Source organism: Canis lupus, chromosome 8 (assembly GCF_003254725.2).
Source record: "Canis lupus dingo isolate Sandy chromosome 8, ASM325472v2, whole genome shotgun sequence".
Lineage (NCBI taxonomy): Eukaryota > Metazoa > Chordata > Mammalia > Carnivora > Canidae > Canis > Canis lupus.
Window position 1 is genome coordinate 36,302,762 of NC_064250.1, and position 23,598 is coordinate 36,326,359.

At 41.3% G+C, this 23,598-nt stretch overlaps 2 protein-coding genes and 1 long non-coding RNA gene across 3 annotated transcripts in view; 1 reads left to right on the top strand and 2 right to left on the bottom strand.

The window, feature by feature from the left end:
• Positions 1-376: 376 nt before the first annotated feature.
• Positions 377-6,464, bottom strand: LOC125755578 (uncharacterized). Its single transcript, XR_007412368.1, has 2 exons — positions 5,157-6,464; positions 377-3,715 (listed from the first exon to the last, which is right to left on the bottom strand). It is a non-coding gene; the product is annotated as an uncharacterized LOC125755578 (long non-coding RNA).
• Positions 4,337-23,598, top strand: part of PRKCH (protein kinase C eta) — a 233,676-nt gene continuing 214,414 nt past the window's right edge. The window contains exon 1 of the mRNA XM_025442644.3: positions 4,337-5,085. Within this exon, the coding sequence (XP_025298429.1) occupies positions 4,723-5,085 (363 nt within the window). The 5' untranslated portion in view covers positions 4,337-4,722. The remainder of the gene's footprint in view (positions 5,086-23,598) is intronic.
• On the bottom strand, positions 7,654-9,011 carry LOC112656984 (proteasome maturation protein-like). Its single transcript, XM_035719792.2, has one exon. The coding sequence runs from the start codon at positions 8,963-8,965 to the stop codon at positions 8,540-8,542; it is 426 nt and encodes a 141-aa protein (XP_035575685.1). The 5' UTR covers positions 8,966-9,011; the 3' UTR covers positions 7,654-8,539.

Genomic DNA, 23,598 nt, shown 5'->3' on the forward strand with positions numbered 1-23,598 from the left:
ATTAGGTTGCTATTCTATAGTTGACTTAGTCATTCTATTATTGCCAGACCTCCTTAGGCAAAGAACTGGTTTGTTTGAAGTATGTATACTGTCAAACTGTTCTCTAAAGGTTGTGCCATTTCATAATGACACGGGATAATTTTTGACCTAGCTGTTTTATTGTCTAAATTCTCTAATTCTATTTTAAAGTGGAATGAAAATGTGAAATGTTCCTTAAGAAATTAGACAAATGACAATAATTCAGTCAAGCAATCAATCAAAAAAGCATTTAGATAATGTGCAAGGAATGTATACAAGAAGTCCAAAGTTATAGTGTGGCTGAAAAAAAAAATAGCAACAAAGAGGGAAAAAAAACCCCAAACAAACCTCTAGTGCATTAAAGGATCTATAACACTGAGTTTATTTATTTTTATTTTTTAATATTTTATTTATTTATTCATGAGAGACAGAGAGAGACAGGCAGAGGGAGAAGCAGGCTCCATGCAGGGAGCCTGATGTGGGACTCGATCCTGGGACCCCAGGATCACGCCCTGGGCCAAAGGCAGGCACTAAACCACTGAGCCACCCAGGGATCCTATAACACTGAGTTTAAAGCAGTCAATACAAATATGCAAGTTACTACATTACATTACATGCTGCTAATCAGGGGGGTAGGATGTATACAGAGAGGGGACTTCTTGTCCTCTGCCTTCCTGGAAAGTCAAGACCAGCTCCAAATAAAAGCTATGACACAGGGAAGGCTTCGTACTGGCAGACAGTACTTCCCACATAGGCTTTGTACTACATGATGTGTACTATCTGTCTAGTGTCCCCCTAGGAGCCACCAAAGGGCACATGACATAGGCTGGGGACATTCAAGGTCTTTCCCAGGCTGATTTAAGGAGGTGGGTGGAGGAAATCCTCTTTCCACCGGGCTCACAAAACTGGAAATCTGGGCATTTGGGCTGCTGGTGACCGTGTCTCCTGACTGTAGAGGCAATTTCGGAGAGAAGGCGAAAGCCTCAAACATGTTTGCTTGTTCTTAAACTAAGTGTCATTTCTTTTCCTGTGTCTCAGATGGCATTCCCTCCTGCAGTCTCAGAGCTGTACGATTTCTCTCCTCTCTTGTGTTGCATCCTCCTTAATGAAAAGCCCTCCACCCGGTGATCCCATCTTCCTCCTCAGCTCTCTCTTCCTCATTCCAGCCAAACCTCTTGGACGAGTGTCTACACGTACACTCTTCACTCTTATTTTTCACCTCAAGATACTCCAAATGGGCTTCAGCCCCCAACCCTCTACAGAAATGGGTAATCAAAGATTACCAAGGATGTCCACTGTCATCTCTTCATGGCTGCCTTAATCCTTGTTAATCAATCCCTTAGTATCATTTGGCCTAGCCAACCAATTACTTCTTGTTTGAAAACTCTTTGGTTGGTTTTCATAGCACCTGGATACTGAATCCTCTGGTTTTTCTCTTATAACCCTGTTGCTCTTCAGAACCCTCTTGCCTGCTCTCTTCCATCTATGCATGTTGGGGTTTCTGGAGGGCTCTATACTAAGTCCCCTTCTTTCCTTATGCTACATTCTATTCCCATCTTTTCCCTATAATCACGATGTCATTCACTATTCTGGTTTTGATTGCTATCTATATATTAATGGCTTCTCAGTCTTTTGCTGAGACTGCACCTCTGAGCTTCACAAGTACATAGCTGTGTGCCCGCTTCAGATTGCAACTCAAATGAATCAAGATATATCAAAACTGACATTTTTCAAACTGAACTGTTCATCTCCCTCCAAATATCTGCTCCTTCTCTAGGGGTTCCTAATCACCAATGGCTCCCCAATCCACACAGTTGCTTAAGCTGGATGCCTGCAAGTCATCCTCGATACCTTCCTCTTCCTCATTCCTTCCATTAGGTCTGAGAAATGGCCTGAGCATCCTACCTCCTAAATACTTCTCACATCTATCTCCAATTCCATCACCACCATCCGAGTCCTGGTCACCATCTTCTCTCCTTGGACTTTGGAATTAGCCTCCTAACTGGTTTCCTCACACCCATGCTTGCTCCTTCCAATCCACTCTTCACATGGCCCCAAAGACAGGCTTTTGTTTTGTTTTGTTTTAAGTTTGTTGATTTATTTATTTAAATAATCTCTATACCCAAGATGGGGCTTGAACTCACAACCCTGAGATCAAGAGTCGCACCTTCTTCCCACTAAGCCACCAGGCGCACTCCCCAGACAGAGGTTTTAAAAGACAAATCTCATCCTGTCCCTGCTTAACAACTTTCAGTAGCTTTCAGCTGCCCACAGACCGTGTCCAAAGACATACCCATGACTTACTAGTCTTGGACCCTGACCTACCTTTTCAGGTGAATTTTAGCCACTTTCCCCATATCTTTTTCTATTTTATTTTATTATTTTATTTTATTTTATTTTATTTTATTTTATTTTATTTTATTTTATTTTATTTTATTTTATATTTTTTGGCTCTTGCCACATGGAATCCTTCCTGTTCATGAAACAGGTCAAACTGTCCTTTTCCTTGGAAACCCTGTATAAACTGGTCTTTTTGCTGTGCTATTTCTTCAGGGGACCTGTCCTGACCACCCCTTCCAGGTTCCATGGTTCCATTGTCCCATTGTCCCATTGCCCCTGAGCTTTTCCTCCATTGCACGCCCCAAGTGTGTGATTCAGATCTTGTTTTTCCTTGCTGTGGGACTATAAGCCCCAGGAGGGCAGGCACCACCACTGTCTTGCTCCTGGCTCTGTCACCACTGCCCATCTGTACCTAAGGTAGTGCTGAAAGGACAAAGATGGAGCATCTAGTGTCCCTCACATCCCCACCCCAGGGCAACTGTGTAGCAGCCCACCATTTGGGGACTATCGTTTTTTAGTGCCAAAGTCCAACAGCAGCAAATCTTTCAGTGGTTCTTAAAGCTAGAAGCCTGTTCTTTGGAAGAGAGAATGACAAAGTTGACCCAAACGGTCACCTTGACCTCTTCCCCTGGAGCACCAGGGCTTGAAGGGAGCTCCCTGGATGTTTGGGAGCTTGCTTTATAAGCCCTGCCTAAGTTAGGATGATGTGCTGCATCCTTGCCTTGTTCTCTTAAAAGAAGTTTTGATGTTTTTAAGACAGGGCCTTCCCCGCCCGCCCATTGTTCTTATTGGTTTTCATTCTGTTGTGTGCCTCCGTTCCTAGGGAGTGAAATGGTTGAGAAGCTACTCAGTTTGAGAGCCCCAAAGCGTGCCCTGAGTGCAGGGGGCTAGGAAGACCGGACCTGCTCTCAGGGGAACCAGAACAGCCAGACAGAATGTAATTAAGTAGCTTCAAAACGGCCTAGGCGTTACGGGCGACAAATTGGTTGTGCTGGCCCTCAAGGAGCAAGCTTTGTGGTCAAGCACAGTAGATGGAAGAGTTCACCCAAGGGCCCAAACACTCCCGGAGCCACGGGTAGGAGGGAACAAAGGGCTGCCCGCTCTAACTCGCAGCGCAGCCACAAGCTGGAGTGTTCCTCGAAGAGGCGGTTTCTTCGGCATGCACGTGTCAGGGGCAGTGTTTGCGCGAACATCTGCCCTTGCTGGGCAGGGCTGGGTAGACTGGGAACCACCCCGCAGAGAGACTTAGTACATCTCGGCCACGTCTGCTTCAGAACCGACCTTTCCTGCTCTTTGTGCAGCGAGACACACCTCTCCCAGGAAGGAGGCGGACAGGATTTCCATCATTACTACCACCCTGTTAGAACAACAACAACAACAACAACAAAACAACCGTGTAATTACTCTCTGCAGGAAAGGCGCACAAACAGGATGGTTCCGAGCTGAGCGCGGGATGAGCCCTCCCTGTTAAGATCAGGAAAAGGAACCTGCCCGCCGCGCGCCCTCCGCGCCAGGGCCTCTCCCGGACCGCCGGGCAGCGCCGCCCGCCCACTCCCCCGGTGGTAAGGAGGGTGCCCGAGACTCGTGGAGCGCGGGTTCCCCGCTCCGGCTCCTCCTCCTTCCGCCTTCCAGCACCCCCGGACCTGTCTCCCAGGTCTCAGGTGCCGGCTTGGGCTAGGCCCCGAGCCCTTGGCTTTCCGGCCGCCACCTGCGGGAGCCCCTGGCCCGCAGAGCGCCGGGAGCGCGCGCAGCGCCGGGCCAGCGGGCGGCACAGAGGCTCCCCGGCCGCGCGCCCCGCCGCCCGTGCGCCCCGCCCCCGGGGCCCGGCAGGCGCGGGACTCCGGCGCCCCGCTCCGCTGAACTTGGAGCCTGGCGGCGCGAGGCTCCTGCCGGGGCTGCGGCGGCTGCCGCTTCCTGGTTTGAAGCTCGCCGAGTGGGGGAGAGCGTGAGCCCGCGGAGGCGGGGGCAGGACGAGAAGCGGGAGGAGGCGGGGGCAGGAGACGCCTGGGGCTGGAGCTAGCCGGACGGGTCGCTCCGGCTCTCCGGGGAGAGGAGCTTCCCGGCTCTGGAGGAGGCGCGAGCCGCCCGAGAGAGCCCCCGGGACCGTCGGGCCACCCCGGCTCGCGGAGGGCTCGGCTCCGGGCTCCCCTCCTTTCCACCTCGCGAGGGAGGGGGCGAGGGAAGGAGGGGAGGGGACGGTCCCGCGCGGGAGGCAGAATGACCAGTGGAGGGGGGCTTGGGCGCTGCTTTTCCCCGGAGCTGCGTCCGCTCCGGCGGCTGCCGCGAGGGCTGGCTTGAGCAGGGGCTCCAGGCTCTCCCGCTGCGAGCCGGCGCGCCCCCCGGGGCTGGGCCGGTGGCGCCGGCATGACGTCCGGCAGCATGAAGTTCAATGGATACTTGAGGGTCCGCATCGGCGAGGCCGTGGGGCTGCAGCCCACCCGCTGGTCCCTGCGCCACTCGCTCTTCAAGAAGGGCTACCAGCTGCTGGACCCCTACCTGACGGTGAGCGTGGACCAGGTGCGCGTGGGCCAGACCAGCACCAAGCAGAAGACCAACAAACCCACGTATAATGAGGAGTTCTGCGCCAACGTCACCGACGGCGGCCACCTGGAGCTGGCCGTCTTCCACGAGACGCCCCTGGGCTATGACCACTTCGTGGCCAACTGCACCCTGCAGTTCCAGGAGCTGCTGCGCACGGCCGGCGCCTCGGACACCTTCGAGGGCTGGGTGAGTGGCCGCGGTGGCTCTCGCTTGTGTCCGCTTGCCTCTCTGTGTCCCCTCCACTTTTCAAAACTCACCTGGGTCCCGCTTCCCCATCCCGTAGCCGGGCTCCCCGGCGGAGGAATTGGAACTCCGTCCAGATTCTGGTCCTCGCCCAGGTGGCCCCGGCCCTGGTGACGCGACCGCGGTGGGTGTGTGAGGGCTCGCGTGCGTCTCCAGGAAGCCGGCCGGGACACGGTCCCCTTCGGGGCTGGCGGCTTGGGCTAACGGGAAGTCAGGGCGGAGGAGGTCACCCCCCTACGCTCAGACTTTGGATAAGGCGCCTCAAGTCTCCGCACGCGGGTAATCCATACAAAGGAAAGGCGAGTGAGATGTGGTGTGAAAGTGGCTTGCTCTGGGCAAAGCCCTTAAAGCGCTTCTTAGGGGAAAGCCATACATTCTCGCAAGTATTATTCATAGTGTTTATGGATACATGTTGGTTCAGCGGCTCAGACGTGCACACGTGTTTCAGCATGCAGATCCATTACATCCCCTGGGTACATAACCTACACTGGCAGGGATCTGAGTTCCTGGGTCCGCACGTTGGCAAAGTTTTCCAAGGAGATGAGGTTTACACGTGTTTGTAAGTAACTTCAGTTCTGTCACAGCCTGAGAGGTGTGTCTTGCATGCGCCTTTGTGCTACTATTGGTCTGGGAGCTTCCAGAACTCCTCAGTTCGTGGACCACCCCCAGTTCTCCCCATCTCATCTGCTGGTGTTTCTGTGTATTGACAAGTACTTACCCGCAACTACCTACTTGCCTCTCCTTTTCACATAGTTCCCATGAGACAAAATTTCTGCAAATGAATTAAAATTTCTATTAGCACTCTACTCGGTGCTAAAATGCTTTCGCTCCTTATTCCCTGTACTGGCTTTGTGATACAGGTGTTCTCCTTTCCACTTTTACATGATGAAATGATAATTATAATGAAGTGGTCTGGTTTGGCAAAGTGGAGTGGGCTGTTTGCAGACTCTGGAGTTTAATGGTTTAAGTAGGAGGATGTTGGTTTTGAGTCCAGAATGTGAATCAGTATTGAAAATCTATTTGAAACTAACACGTGGTGGAATCAGGTGGATACTAATGAACACTTATTTCAATATTTATTGTATACTTTGAGGAACTGGTAATATTACCATATATTCTGTAAAATTACAGATGGCTTGCAGAACTATCTTTTAAGTAGAAAACATGATGACTATTTAATCATTTCAAATTCTATTGAGTTAATTTTTCTTCAGCTGAATTTAATGAAATTCAGAAGTGGATTGGGATTGGAGAGGAATGGCTAAAATAGAGACTTAAAAAAAAAAAAAAGAAAAGAAAAGATTTTGGGCAGCCCTGGTGGCTCAGCAGTTTGGCGCCTGCCTTTCCGCCCAGGGTGTGATCCTGGAGACCCAAAATCGAGTCCCACATCGGACTCCCTCTGCCTGTGTCTCTGCCCCTCTCTCTCTGTGTCTCTCATGAATAAATAAATAAAATCTTAAAAAAAAAAGATTTTATTTATTTGAGAGCGAGCAAGAGCACAAACGGGGTGAGGGCCAGAGGGAGAAGCAGACTCCCTGCTGAGAAGGGAGCCCCATATGGGGCTCTATCCTGGTACTCCAGGATCATAACCTGAGCTGAAGACAGACGTCCAACTGACTGAGCCACCTAGGTGCCCCTAGAGACATATTTTATCCTGTGAATTTCTAAATAGAAATAGAGGTGAGCCTAGGAATCCAAATAGAAGTACTGAATTAGTGTTTGATTAGGAGTTAGGTGGGGAAAACTCGGAGGAAACAGAAGTTCTGAGTATGGTGGTACAGAATGGCCAGTGGCTATTAAAAGCGTGACTTCCTGGAGATAACCTAGACTGGTCCTTCTTACCCTTGGTCTGCACCATTGAATCACATGGTTGGGGGCGGGGCGCGGGGGGGGGGGGGGGCTTTTGAAAATCTCTACTTTTAAAAACTAAGAGTCTCTGGCTGTGGGACCCTAATGTCAGTACTTTCTAGCTCCCAGGTGATTCCAAATGTGCAGGCAAAGTTGAAAACCTGTGGCCTAAATGAAGACCAAGAGATTAGGACTGAAAGTATACTGTAGGAAGATCCAGATAACCTGACTTGGTGGAGGTGTGTAGAGCTGCTTATGGTTTCACTGGATGAACAAAGATTTAAATGTATATTAAATATCTATATCTACAATTGTCCAAATTAATTATACTGAGATGTTTAAATAATACATGTTGATGTTTTTGAAAAAGCGAACATTTGGTAGGCTAGATCAGCATTTAAAATACCTTGAAACCGGTGATTTGCCATTCATTTATATTTGATTGGGGGGAGGAGCAGAGTTTTTTGTAAAAAGTTCTGGGTATTTTGAAGTTTTGGGTAATTTGAAACTGAGGATAGGATAGATTGAGTAGAATATTTCATTAATTTTTAAGAAAAGTCTTGTTAGGAAAATATTGAAAGTGTATAGAATGCTTGCTTTAAAAATGATTCTTTATAGATCTAAAAGTGGTTTTCACGTTTAGAATTACAGAAATACTTTTTAGTATTTTGAAGTGTATAGTATATTCAGACATTTACCAGTGGAATATTTGATTTTACTTCACAATAAATTGATGTGGTGCAATTGGAATTATAAATCGCTGAACTTAAAAAAAAACCTAGTGACTTTTTGCTAGTTCATGAGAGACAAAAAACCAAAAATATATTTATCATTAGAATAAAAGTTAATGCCTTCTGGCTTAACGTACTTTCTAAGTATCAAAAAGATAACAACTTTGATTTTTGTACCATTTTTTTCAGTATTACCTTCTAAGCTTGATTAGAAAAGGGACTTAGTTTAATGTGGTATATTCCTGATACCAAGTTCACTGTCTGATATGGACTAGGCAGTTAAATATTTCTTTCCTGATTGACTATATATATTTAGTTAAATCTACATAAAAACCCAAGGAGGTGGGTGGGCTACAGCTAAAGAAGTTCTTAAACAGTAATTCACAGCATGAAACAGTTAAATCAGAAAAAGATCTCAAAGACCTAAGTTTCCACCTGAAACTAAAAGGAAGAGCAAGTTGAGCTATAAGCAAAGAAGGAAATGGTAAAGAAGGAAGTCCGTGATGTGGAAAAGAGAAACAATAGAGAAACATCAATGAAAAGCTGGTTCTCTGGGGGGAGGTGGAGAAAACAATAGAATTAATGAACCTCAAGCTAGAATGTTCAAAAAAAGAAGGCAAAATTACCAGTATTAGGAAAGAGAGAACATGATTATTGATCCTACAGATGTTAAAAAGAGAATATTATGAATAATTCAATGTCAATTCCACAATTTATTTCATGTGTCAGTACTTTTAATGTTGTATACATCAAATTATAGTAAAAAGACAACTATAAACAACATGCAGCCCCTCTATTTTCATGAACAGCACAACAGATTACAGTAAACCGAGTTTATATTTCACCATTAAGTGTGGTTCTCCCATTAGTTCACTTTGTGACGGGTCATTAAGAATATCTTCAAATCCAGTAGTCTCATCATTACCCCTTAAAATATCCATTGAAAGGTTTGAGCTTGGAAGAAATGGAAGACACTGAACATGCTGCACTGCCTTGAATTCCATTTGTAATTTTAGTGGAGCAAACAGACCCTGGATGTTTCTTAGTGTAGAAAAATTCATTTTATCTTGGTTGAGCTGGAAATTTTTTTCTGACAATTCAGGAGGATGACTGGGCAGAAGTTCATTTTTCACACAAGGGAGACCTTTTCGAAGAAGATCATGCTGTTCAAAAGGTCCACTTGCTGAAAGTTTAGTAACTGGAATACTGTCCTTCAGCTGAGATCCAAGTCCTCTGGCATTCATCTTCACTCGCTCTGTGAACAGCCGCTCAGCCCTATTACCGTCAGCCGGCCCCCTCAATTCCACAATTTAGATGAAATAAATTTCTTGAAAAATATGAACTACCTATACTTATTCAAATAATTTTAATAGCTTTATTAAGTATTTAAATTTGTCATTAATAACTTTCCACAATGGAGACTTGAAGTCTCAAGATGGATTTGCCGGAATTCTGTCATAAATATATTTAAGAAATAAATAGTGCCAACCAACTCTATATGACCTATTACAGAAAATAGAGAAGGAAACACATCCCAACTCATTCCATGACAATATGCCAAAACCTGATGAAAACATTACAAGAAAATAAAACTATAGACCAATGCCCCTTGTGAACATAGATAGAAAAATTCTTAAATTTTAGCAAATTTTAATTCATCAAGATAGCAGGTGGGGAGTACATTATGACCAAATGGGGTTTATAACCAGGATGCAAGATTGGTTAAACATTTAAAAATCAATCAGTGCAATTCTTCATATTAATAGAATAAAAGAAATTAGTATGATCATATAAGTATAGAAAAAGTATTTGACAAAATTAAATATCCATTTATGATAAAAACCCTCAACAAATTAGTAATAGAATGGAACTTACTCAGCCTAATGAAAGACATCTGTGAAAAACCTATAGGGAGCATCTTAATGGTGAAAAAATGAATGATACTCCCCTAAGATCAGAAGTGGCAAGGATGTCTGTTTTGTCACTTCTATTCAACAGTGTGTTGGAGGTCCCATTCAGTGCTTTAGGCAGTTTAAAAAATACATAAAGATTACAAAGGAAGAAGTAAAATTGTGTTTGCAGACAGTATTACTGAGTAAATATAAGCTCCACTCACTGAAGTCACACTATGGTGAATGAATCTTTCCAAGAATTCTTAAAAACCTCTTTTAAGAGGTGTTCTTAAACAGTTCTGCATAAGCATCATAGATTGGCCATGTATTTTACTTCTGTATGATTGTAGAAAATTCTAAGACATTTATAAAAGGGCTACTAGATCCAACAAGTGAATTTCACTAGGTTGCAGGATCTAAACTAATATACAAAAGTCAATTGTATTTCTATGTACTAATAGTGGACTGAAGTAGAAAAAAATACCATTTATAAGAGCATAAAAATATCTGAAATAGTGTAAATTTGATTAAAGATATGCAAAACTTGTTCACTGAAAAATGACAAAATATTTCTGAAATAAATAAATGGAGAGAGATATTGTATTCATGAATGGGAAGATTCAATATTGTTAAGACCCCAATTGTTCAATAGATTTATTGCAATCCTACTCAAAATCTCAGCAAACTTTGTTGTAGAAATTGACAAACCAATTCCAAAAAGTTATATAGGACATGGAAAAGACTAGACTTATTTAATAGTAATTTTGAAAAAGAACAAATTGAAAGACATACACTCTCTGATTTTAAGACTTTTAAAAATGCTACCATAGTCAAGATAATGTGATATTGCAGTAAAGAGAGTTCTTTAGATCAGTGGAATGGAAGAGAATCTAGAAATAGATCTATATGTGTATGACTGGGTGATTTTTTTTTTGACAGAGATACCAAGGCAAAGGCAACTTGATGGGGAAATAATCTTTTCAGAAGTAGTACTTGAACAATTAAATAGCGAAATGCAGAAATATGAGCATTGACCCTTAAAACATACACAAAAACTAGCCTAAAATAGATCATAGATCTCAGCAGACAAGTTTAACTGTAAAACTTATATAAGAACACAGAAGAAAACGGTAGTGACATTGGGTTCAGCAAATATTTAGATAGGACACAGGAAGCACCAACTATTAAAAAATCAAACTTTATTAAAGGAATTGTTTCTCTTCAAAAGACTTAAGAAAATGAAAAATCAAGTCATAGATTGGGAGGAAATATTCTCAACATTAAGTCAGACAACAGGCTTGTAACATGAACTTATTAAAAAAACCTCTTAATTTGAGAATAATACCAGATTTAAAAATGGGACCAGATTTGTATATTTTCAATGGAAAATAGCTCATGAAAAGATGCTCAAAATCGTTAGTCATCAAGGAAATGCAAATTAAAACAAAAATTCATTGGAAAGGCTAAATTAAAAAGATCAACCATATCAAATGTTAGTGAGGAAATGGAGCAACTGGAACTCTCATACACCACTGTGAGGAATATAACATGGTATAGTCACATTGGAGAACAGTTTGATAGTTTCTTGGAATGTTAAACATATACCCATCATGTGAACTAGTTACCCTTAAGTATTTACCAACAGAAATGAAACTCTTTTGTACAAAGACTTAGATATGGATGTTCATAGCTGCTTTATTTGTAATAAAACTAGAAACTACTCAAATGTTGGTCAACAGTTGAATTAAAAAAAAATTTTATTGAAATATAGTTGACATACAATGTTATATTAGTTTCAGGTTACAACATAGTGATTTTATAATTCTGTACATTATGTAATGTTCACCACATTAAGTACACTTACCATCTGTCATCATATGATAATATTATTATACTCTCTATGCTGTACTTTTCATCCCCATGACTTTATTTTATAACTAGAAGTTTGTACCCTTAATTCTCTTCACCTATTTTGCCCATCCCCGCAGCCCCCTCCCTTCTGGCAACCACCAGTTCTCTATATTTAGGAGTCTAGTTTTGTTTGTATGTTTGTTGTTTTGTTTTTTGATTGCATATATAAGTGAAATCATATGGTATTTTTCTTGGTCTGACTTATTTCACTTAGCATAATATCCTCTAGGTCTATCTATGTTATTGCAAATGGCAAGATATTCCATTGTGTGTGTGTGTTTACACACCACTTCTTTATCAGTGGACTCTTAGGTTGCTTCCATATCTTGGCTATTGTAAATAATGCTGCAGTGAACATAGGAGTGCCTGTATCTTTTTGCATTTTCATTTTGGGGGGTACTCACTCAGTGGTGGAATTACTGGATTGTATGGTATTTCTCTTTTTAATTCTTTATGGAACCTCCATACTGTTTCCCACAGTGGCTGCACCAATTTATATTCCCACCATCAGTGTATGAGGGTACCTTTTCTTCACACCCTCAATACTTGTTATTTCTTGTCTTTTTGATAATAAACATTCTGACTGGTGTAAGGTGATAGATGCCTCATTGTGGTTTTGATTTGCATTTACCTCATGATTAGTGATGTTAGCATCTTTTCATGTGTCTGTTGAACAGATGAGTGATTAATGAATTGTGTACCCATACAATAGAATACTACTTAATACTAATAAAAAGTGATGAAGTATTCGTATGTGCAACAACATGGACAAATCTCAACATAATTTATATTGAGTGAAAGATGCCAGACAAATAGGAGTGCATACCATATGATAACATTTATGCAGAATTCTAGAAAATGAAAACGAGTTTGTAGTGATTGGAAGCAGACCAGTGGTTGCTTGGGAATGGAAGATGGAGGTGTGGGAGGGAATGGATTACAAAGGAAGCACAAGGAAGCTTTTGAGGGAGATGACTATATTTATTATTTTGATTGTGGTGATGGTTTCAGAGTTACCTACTTACACCCAAGCTATCAAATAGTACACTTTAAGTATGTGCATGTTATTGTATGACAGTTATATGTTAATAAAGCTGTAGGGGAAAGAACAGTGAGGAATTTACCAAAGAAGATGTTAAGTGAATGACTGAATTAGGTTTAAGCCAAGGCTGACTCTTGAAAACTACACTAGCTCTTTAGGATAGAAAATATTTATCAGAGTAAGACCATAAAAAAATTCATTATAGTTTTTGATTTTTGGGACAGTCTCATTTTCTAAATTGTCACTGTAGATTTCTCTTTCTGTTTCTTCTAGAACTGGTTGATTTTGCATAATTTCTTGGATTTCTGAAAACCGAAAATATGCCCACATTAAAACTTTCCTTCTTTCGTGTATTTTCTTTTTATTTGCTATATGTCCAAATGGGGACCAACTTCTAAACTTAATGCAGAACATGGGGAAATGGGGGGAGGCAGGAGGAGCTGGAGGCTGCGTCATGGAAAGACCTTGGCACCCCTTCAGGAAGGAAGGACCTGTTTGGCGGGATCTCAGGCTGTTTTCCTCCTTCACCCCTCCTGAAGACATTATGTTCCCTGCAGCATTGGAAGACTGCTTTCTCTGAACTTCTCAGTGAGGTACCTTTTTGATAGTCTTGTCAGGTGAAGCAGACAGGTTACCACCGGACAATTGTCAATTGCCTTTTTTCCTGATTCCTGGACCCAGATGCATGAATTGATAGCCATTTAAATTCTTCCAGATTCATTATCTAGAGTTCCATTGTCTTTTGTACTTTGCAGTGTGATTATTTATTCTAACATTTCTTTCTTTCTGAGCCAAATGGCCAGGAGTGTCCAACATTGACTGACAGTGTTGAAGGGAAAGACATATTTTAGCATCTCTAGGGAGGTTTATTCCAGTGGTATAGGAATTGGATTGGAGATCCTGTGTCTTCAGTTTCATTGTCAGAATTTTGCTGTAGTGGGGCTGGCTGTTTCTCATTACGCAGGTTGTGGCTCAGAAGATCCCCCCCTACAGAGAGCGTTTTCCTGACCATGTTATTATCTTGTCAAACTTCATTGCTCTCATCATTCTCTGAGATCATTTTGTCAATTTACTTATACCTTCCTCCTTTCAAGTATAAACACCATGAGAGCAGAGGCTCCTCCTCTCTTATTTATGGTTCTAATCCTACCATCTGAAGTCATGTCCAGTATGGGTAGGCACTAAATATTTGTAAAAAAAAAAAAAAAAAAAAAAAAAATTCTTAAATGTGATTTTGGAGCAAGTAGAGTGTAAGTACTTTGGGAACCTCTGTAAACATTTAATTCATCTTTCTAAAAGAAATCATTGGGGAGTGACCAGTTATTACAGTGTGCCTTTTTAAAATCAATTAATGATGTATCAATATGTATTTGATAGATTGGGCTGGATTTTTATGTCCTTGGAGTATGATAATGGATTGAAAACTCTGTGGATGAAAAAATTCCTTGTTTTTGCTTCCGCTTAAAGGACTGTGATTTTTAAGCCTGCTAATAGGTTGTAATTTCTTTCACTGGTAATTTGTGAGCCCAGCATGTTAAATTTGGGGCCGAGGCAAGACATAAGCATTCAACCTTGGAGAGGTAATGAGGTTGGTGGGCAGACTGTGAATCATTTCATCTTATGTAACACTTTTGGTATCTAGCAGGTGTTCAGAATGATGATTAGTTACGATAATAAAAGTACAGCACATTTTTATGAGAAAGGTAGCATTTACTTAGAATAAGAGAAGTGCCTTGGATTTCTTGCAGTCTCTCTTTTTTTCTTGGATTTATTTATTTTAAAGAGAGAAAAGGTGCGTGGTGAGGGGAGGGGCAAGGGGGACGGAAAGAGAATCTCAAGCAGAGTCTCTACTGAGTGTGGAGCCTACAGTGGGTTCCATCTCCCAACCCCTTGATCACCACCTGAGCCGAAATCAAGAGTTAGATGCTTAACCATCTGCAGTCTCTTTTCTGTTTTTTGAAATAGAAGGACGAGAACCTGAATAGATCAGGTTCTGCTTTTGTGTTAACTGCTTATCTCTGTCTTATTAGAATATGATTAAATTGAGGCCTGAGTAGGAACTCAGTGCCTTGAGCACTCTTTTCCACTGTTAACATTGCTGTATCCAAAATCAGTTTTCTCAGTTGCCAAGCTGATAGTCATTCCTTAATACCTTCAGTTGTTTCCCCTTACTCTTGGAAAAAGCACACATCTTTAAGATGGTATAGAAAGTTCTCCATGATCTGGATCCTGGTTTCCTCTTGAGCCTATTGCTCAACTCTCCTCAACCCAACTCTGTTCCAGTCACATCTTTCATCCTCGAGGGCCACCTCCGTGCCTCAGGTCTCATTATAGACATCACTTGCCCAGAAAACTTTTCCTGACATCCCAAGTCTGGATCCTCCTCTGTAGTATTCCCTCAGTATCCTGAGATCTCCATTGCCCACCTGCCTCAACCCTCCTCCTGAAAGAGTGGATATATGGGATTGGGCTCTCATGAAAGTATGTGATATTGGTTAGAGGGAGTTCAGTGTGTAATAGTATGGATGATTAACTAGGATTTATATCTCTTCTGCTCCTGGAGTAGCTACTCTAACACAATTACATGTGTCTGTAAAAAATGTGTCTGCATGAAATGCCAAGCCCTAGGTGAACCCTCATCCACCATTGAACATATCCTATGTACTGGCACTGTGCTCTATCTACCCTGGAGAGGCAAGTGAATAAGACAGACATAGCCTCTTCCTTCATAGGCCCTGGAGTTTCATGGAGGGAAGGAGATTGGAGGAGAAAACCAGCAACCAGGAAATTACAGGAAAGAAGTACTAAGATGCTTTGAGCACCTGGTTGGAGGAGATTGGAAACATTTTTCTGGAGGGAAAATAGCTGATTTTTAAAGCCCTAGTATAGAGAGCCACAGGCCTGCTTTAATAAACGACTGTGATATATCATTCCTCAAAAGAAGAAAAGAGATTTTTGACCTGGTAATGCTTTCCCAGGGAGACATCACAGGTGCCCTTTTGAAAGGTGAATGTTCCTGACCCATTAGAAGTGTTTCCATCTTTGGAAAGTGACTAAGTTATGATGTCTATGAACAGATGACCTGACCTGAAAGAACATTTGACTCCCAAAGGCAGAACACAGTAACACCCTGTTTGAACCAGTAAATACCTTAAGCTTTATACAGATCATAAAAGAATCATAGATGTTGAAGCAGGAGGATTATCTAGTTCAGAACAACAACAAAAAACCTGGCAGGTCTTAGGCCCATGGACAGCCTGCAGATGAATTCATTTGACAGAGATGTTTTTCATGTTGAATCTGACCGTATTTATTTCTATGGTACTCCTGTTAGCCCGGCCCCACCACTCCCTGTAACAAACTGGCTGTCTTTACTCATTACCTACTTGGTTCTGGAGGTTTTTGAGTTTTTGACATCTACTGTAGTTTAAGGATGTGGAATCGAAAGCTACAGCCAAAGCATTACTATTGCCTTAGCTCACATAATGTATGACACTTGCACTTCTAACATGAAGATATAGGTATATTTACTTAGATTTATTTAGATATGTAATAATTTATTCAGAAATACATTAAATTAGATATATATTTATTTAGGTATTTATTTACATGTATATTTGTGTCCTAAAAATTTATTTTTTTAAAGATTTATTTATTCACGAGAGACACAGAGAGAGAGATAGGTAGAGACATAGGCAGAGGGAGAAGCAGACTTCTCACAGGGAGCCTGATGTGAGATCCCAGATCCCAGGAAATGCCCTGAGCCAAAGGCAGACACTCAATCACTGAGCCACCCAGGTGTCCCGTGTCCTAAAATTTTAGAGGAAGCTGGTTTATTAGTAAATATATGAGGAGTTAACTTTATAAAAAAAGTATTTAATCTCTACACCCAGTATGAAGCTTGAACTCACAACCCTGAGATCAAGAGTCAAACGTTCTTCTGACTGAGCCAGCCAGGTGCCCCTATGAGAAGTTAATTTTGACTACAAATCAGTATTAGATTAACTTCCCAATAAAAAAAGAATCTCTTGTATTTCATTATACAATTTTCAGCAATATATATAAGTGCTGTGCTATAATGAGAGTCAGGAGAGCTGGTTTCTGGTTGTGGCTTTGCTGTCTATCAGCTGTGACCTTAGGCAAGCCTCTGTGTGTCAGGGTCTCATTTTCCTGGTTTAGATCATGAAGGGGTTACACTAGAATATCTCTAAGGACCCTTCTGCCTATACAGCCTCTGCTTTCTTATGTTAGGCAGTTGCATCATTTCTTTTGGAGTGATTGGTGGTTTTTTGTTTTTGTTTTTTGTTTTTTTGATTGGTTTGGTTTTAAGCAGTCAAGCTGAATTATGTCTTGTTAAAGTTAGTAACTCCTAAGAATTGGTCCAAATCTAAATTGCTCGGACTTGAAGAAGGTTTAGCTCACGTCTTAATGGCTTTTAGTGCTGATAGTGATGTTGGTGTTATTTCCTTGGTTTAGAATCAGCCTTAAGTAATTATAGTGGGTCCTCATTTCAAGCCACATCAGCTATATTTCTTGATTTACAGTAATGGGCTCCTTGTCCTATGGGATGGTTATAACTTACATCCCTGCTACTTGTTGTCAGAGAGAGACTGAGAATCCCACTGTTTGAGCTTTAGCTAGAAGCCATTCTTACTAACATGGTAATTAATGCTTTGTAGTCACAACATGTCTGTAGCCACCAGTCTATATATTCACCTTAGGTGATGACAAATACTATAAATCACTTGTAGAACAGACGTTTTAATTAGATGGAGGAATGAGCCCAAGGGTATTGGCTATTGTAGTGTTTAAGTGCTATGTCAAAGAACTTTATGAGATGGGAGATTTTTGTTGGGAATCATGGTATTATCCAGAGAGATTTTTATCAAGCTTTTTATTTTGATGTATTTTGATATATACAGCAGTGATTATCAAAGCACATAGGAGTTTTTCGTAGAAGGACCACTTAATAGAGGACTCATCAGCAGTGCTTTTATTAAGTGCTGTCTTTTGGAGCATTTGTTCAGTTTTATATAAGCTTTGCCCTTGCACCTTATAGGGAGAGGAATGCTTCAAATGTTTAGTTTGTGCTTCTGGTTAAGTAAACAAACAAAAAATTTAAGAAATTTGCCAGAGGATACTAACATGAGCCCCTTATAATTAATAAAATAAATCAGACGGGGCCTGTGCGAGCATGTTTTAGATCTACTCCCCTGTTCTTTAAGTGCTTAAACTAAAACCCCAAAGCTGCATTTTCATTTCTAAGTCATATTTATCCCTTGTACTTGCACAGCACTGTTTCTATATCTTTCTCATGGTACTTAGATATGATGATGTGCCTCTGTCCTTACATGAGGCTTTGGTATTCTAGTCTGTGATGTCTCAGGGCCCCTCTCCATGGCCACTTCCAGAATCAGAGTTATGTGGTTCTAGATCTGGTTCCATTGGACAATGAAAGTTTTGCTCTCTTCTGAAATATCTTCTGGAGACTATTCTGCTGATGCTCAGTTTTGTTTTAAGCTCTGAAATTATTTTTGGAAGAGTACACAAAGGTCTTAAGTATATTAGCATAATTCCCCAAGTAGAATACATTTATTAATTTGTGAGCTGCAGACCTTTTAAGTGCTTTATCATATTTTATTGTTGTTCTATTATAGTATGGAAGAGTTCAGAACAGATTCTTAGCGGAAGCAGTGCTTCTGAAACTGTTTTTGAGCCCTGAATCCTTTTAGTGATGATGAAAGCTATGAACCCTGTTTCTAGAAAAATGCATATATGTGCATATCGACAATGTGTTGGGGTCATTGTCAGCAGATTAGTGGCTCCCAAAGCCCGATGGTGGACACAGAGCTTCAGGTTAAGAAACCCCAGTTGAAAGGTATAAAAAGAATAAGACTTTCATTAATTTCTAATTCCCAGGGCCTGATTCTAATATTTTCCCTTGTATTTGAGGGCATTTTCGTTTCAACTAATTATAGCAGACAATTAACTAGTTGAAAAAAAGAGCTATAAATTATAGAGAAAAATACTTGCTTAAAAAATGTATTCTCACTTCTGGCTCCTGGTGAAGTATACTAGATGATGACCCATTTTAAGACTTATTTGGTTGTGTTATTTAGGTATTTTCAAAAGCCTCTATTTTTGAAGAGGTTTCTTTGAGGTTTGCAGTAGATGAAAAGTTAAAAAAAAAAAACTAAAAAACTGGGACAGTTTGACTTTGGCTTGTATCTTTTGTTAATATCAACTTTTTGCCTGTAAAAAGAGATAGGATTTAGCTGTATACTTAAAACATTTACCGTCTTTTTGAGCTATACTGGGCATTATGGTGAACCATTGTGTTAGTTCAAGATAAGACGATGGAATCAGTGATGCTTGTCTGTTCCTCTTGTCTCGTGACCCCTGGTCTCCTATGCTCTGGGTCCCTTTGACCCAACAAGATTCTCCTATCTTCTCTTGAGTTTCAGCCCCTCTCACTGACGCCATGGGAAACTACCTGATGATGGTAAAAATTGAGTTGAGTGGAGGTTGTCCAGAGAGCAGCCCCCTAGCTGGCTAGAAGTGAAGTTAAAATCCAGCTCTGTGGACTTGAATCCAGATTCTTCTCTGACACCATCACTGTGCAGTGGAGGCATCAGAAAAGCCATTTCACCATTCATAGATCTTTACTGAATGCCTGCTGTGTTGTACCCAGCTCTATTCTAAATGTTATAGATAGGACAGAGAACACACGGAATCTTGGCCCTCACAGAGCTTCCACCCTAGTGTGGAGAGGTGGATAATAAACAGGCAAATAGGTGATTATGAAAATAATAAATGGTGGTTAGGAGAACTAAAACAGGGTGATGTGGTGGATAGTGATAAGGTGACTGCTTTACCTGGAATGGACAGAGATAGACTCATGGAAAGGGGACATTTTGGTTGTGACCTGAGTGATAAGCACCCAGCTATATGAACTTTAGAGAAAGAGAATCCTGGGCAGAGGAACTGGCTAAGATGAAGGCCCAAAGGTAGAAACAAATTTGACGTGTGGAAGAACAAAAAGAAGGTAATGGAAAGAGGGTAGGCTTGGTGTTACCAGTTAAGTGCATTACTCTGGCTCTGCTATAGTGAGCAAGTCCTCCATCTCCAACAATTTTCTCTTCTGGAAAATGGTGCTAATGTTAGCTACCTTTAGGATTGGTGTGAAGATGAGATGTAATACATCAAAAGTGCCCAGCACAAAGTTGCCCCTCAAGAGATGGTAGCTTTGGTTACTTACAAAAAAATTTTTTTGTAGCTTTAGTTATTTTTAATTTCCCAAAGATATTCATATTTTAACAAGAGCTTTCTGAATAACCATATTGGCCAAAGAAAGACATTCAGATGGTTGTATTTGAGACAGTGAGGGGTAATGATTTAAGTTTTCTGGGGATAGGGTAGGGTATAGTCATGGTGTTCCTCAGGTGACACACAATCATACACTTATTCTACATTTTGCAGCAACATATTTTCTAAAGGAGAAAGAAAACTAAGATTCTGATAATTCCACATTTTTGAATTATTGAATGATATGTTTTCTGTAGACTCCTACATACTAATGGAAAGTTTCAATTATTTGAAGGATAGGATAATTATACTGTGATGATATAATTGATAAGGCCTCTAGGTGTTTTTATTTTATTTTTACAAAACTATAAACTTGTGGATGAGAATTTATAAACGTGGTGCCAGAGATCATAAAAGAACTAAAATCTCAAAATGTCTGAATAACTAGATACAGTTGGTTCTTAACTACTGAAAGCCTATTTATTGACTAATTTTGTGAATTAACTCTGGAGAATTTTGCTTATCTGAGGAATTTTGAATGATGTCTATTTTGGCATCTCCTTGGCCTCTGGAACATTTCTGACCTCCCATCCAATATCCATTTGGTCTGTGTTTAATGTAAAAAAAAGCATTACTATTTGTCTAAGCCACATAAATTAGGATGCAGAATCTACAATTATAGAGTAATAGTACAAAGTATAGGCTTTGAGGAATATTTATTGGACAACTACCATAATTATCAGTGCATCATAGTGTGATGATTGGGTGTCAGCCAGGTTGGGGTTCAGCACTTAGTTCTGTCTCTCATTAGCAGGGGCCATTGAAGCTCTCCGAGCCCCAGGTTTCTCATCATAACATAGTAGCTGCCTTCCAGGCTTATGTGAGAATATGGTGAGGACTTAGGTAAGCTATAGAGCACAGCACGTGACACATAGTACTAACAGAAAATTATCATCCATGTCCCCATAACTGCCACTCCCACCAGTGCTTACATATGAAGTCATGGTCCCAGCTTTTTCTGAAATTAACTCTGAAAACAGTAAGACACTGATTTACATAGAAATTTTAGAGTTTTTAATTTTAGAGAAATTTGAGTTCAATATTTAGATTTTTGAGAATTTAGAAGTGAATTTTGAGTCTAGTCTTTTTTTTTCTTCTTTTTTCTTAAAGATTTTATTTATTTGACAGAGAGAGAGAGAGAGAGTGTGTGTGTGTGTGTGTGTGTGTGTACGCACAAGCTGGGGGAGCAGCAGAGGGAGAGAGAGAAGCAGATTCCCCACTAAGCAGGGGCTCAGTCCCAGGACTCTGAGGTTATGACCTGAGCTAAAGGCAGATGCTTAACCCACTGAGCCACTCAGGTGCCCCTAAGTTCACCCTTCTTACTGTTCTTGCTTCTTATTTAAGATTCTGGAGTGTAAATTAATAGGATGGTTCCTGGTGGAAGAGGAGATGGTTTCTCCACCCTGGAATCCTAGGAATTTGTAGTAAATTTTGTACATATGTCCACTGTGAAAGATCTTATGAGGAACATGGGGGAAATGAAGCTAGAAATACTTTAGCTACAGTGTTGGCTGAAGTTTGTGAAAAGCCTTGAAATTGAGTTTGTTGGTTTGCTCATTCGATATTGGACAGATAGAAGATTCTGAGTTAGTGTGAATAACAAATCAGGAGGAAGTTGTAAAGGAGTGAAGGAGCCCTTTCAAAAACTGAAGTGAGCACTTTTATTACTGCAGTTAAGGGAAATGATGGTAAATAGCCTCTTTCAGTTGGCATTAAAAGATGTTTCCTTGATTTAAGTTTGAACATATAATGCTAGTCATTAGATGTAAATTGTTCTTGCATGCTTTCAAGGAGGGAAACTATAATTTAAAAGTGCATCATTTGAATTTTGGGATTTATGGATGAAATCAAGGGCACCGACGATTTTGATTTGGTTTGCAGAAAAATATGAAGTCCCCCTCTGCTGCACTGACTCATTTTGAAGGTGATTTTTGTCCAGTTTTAGCTGTTGACTGGCTACTTGTTTTGGGTCCTGGATCTTTCACAGTTGATTTTGAGATTTCTGAAACATATACATTTAATTTTTCAGAACAGAAGTTTCATTCGCTCCATAGTAACGCCCAACAGTATGTGCACTGATATTTTAGCACAGCCTTGGTTTTGGGTATTCAGAAGCCATAGCTCTTTGGCTGTGCAGAAAATATATTGTTTTTGAGCCTCCCTGCTGGGGCTCCTCGCAGTCTTGTCATGCACATCCGGTACTTGGGTTGTGGTTGTATTGATTTGCTAGGGCAACACTGTTACAAATGTCTGCGGGTGAATGAGTATGTGTTCGTGGGTGTCTGCCCTCGCTTCCACCTGACCTGCTACTTTGAGTCCGACGGTATCACTATGTGAACACCTTTCTCAGGGACCCTCAGCCCGCCCCCCCAGTGCCTGGCCAAGTGCCCTGCCTGAGATAGGGATTTAAGGAAACATTCGTAGAATGAAGAAATGCCTCATTGTTGTCATGGCTTGAGTCTGATTCAGGATTTAAACATTATCATCCGCTTTTGCTAAAAGATTTTGTCTTTAAAACATTCCTATCTCAGATAAGACATTAACACTTTGTGTGTGTGTGTGTGTGTGTGTGTGTGTGTGTGTGAGAGAGAGAGAGAGAGAGAGAGAGAGAGAAGCCTTTTAAGAACAGCCTCAGCCTCGGGTGGGGTGTGTGTGAGTAGTTTAGAGCGAATGTGCCAGCATGATTTTTATTCTATTTGTTATTTAAAGAAGTTAAAAGGTGTGTGAAAGGACTAGCTGAATCCCAGGTTCCCCAAATAAAATGTTAACTTTTGTTTAGATGATAAGAGATGGTGTTCAAAACAGGAAAACCCTGACAGACTTCGATCATCTGCTGGTACGCAGAGGTCAGGGGTATATCAGTGACCGCCCGCCCTTGGTGAGAACAGGACACTAGCAGGGAGCAAAAACCAGATCATGGTTGTGACCTTGAAGTGATAGCTGCCTATTAAGCTTCTTTCTCTTAAATATCCTGTTCTGACAAAACAAATAAGGGACTCCTGAAGCTGCTCCACTATGATTCTGATGTGCATTTGTTCTCTCTGACCCGAATTTCTTGTGGCTCATTGCTGACTACTTCTGCTGTGACTTGATCCTATCGAACCTGTGTATGTAGGGTTTTGTTTTAAAACAGGAAAAATAATGATTCTGAAATTGCTCCTGTCAAGATATTAAACGAGTCTTTCCATTAATATTATTTCCATTAAAATTTTGAAGTCAAATTACTTAGTGATGGTTCTGCTTCAGCAAAGCTCACATGAAAAGGAAGAAACTGACCAAGAGAATTGGCAGAATAAATAATGTGTTGTCCCCACTCTCCTGGAGCTACCCCCTCGTACTCTTAGCCAGACTCTTGATTCCTTACTTGTCTTCTCCTCAGGCCATTGTTTGGAAGAGCTCAGGTTAGAGTCCATTATAATCAGAGAGAGCTTGTTTCCCAGCACCCAGATCATTCTCTGTAGGCAAGTGCATCCATGTCCCAAGAAAACTGAAGCTGATGGCATGAACGCCCACTCCCATCTGTGGCATGTCCCCTTGTGGCCCTGTTTTCCTGCTGTAGGCAGGCTTGGGGTGAGGTGAGTTGCGGTAAGGCCTGGCTGTCTGCCTGCCTTGTTGGGGTCCTCTCTGGGTCAGGGGTTCCCTTTCCCATACCTTCAGTCTCTCCTTC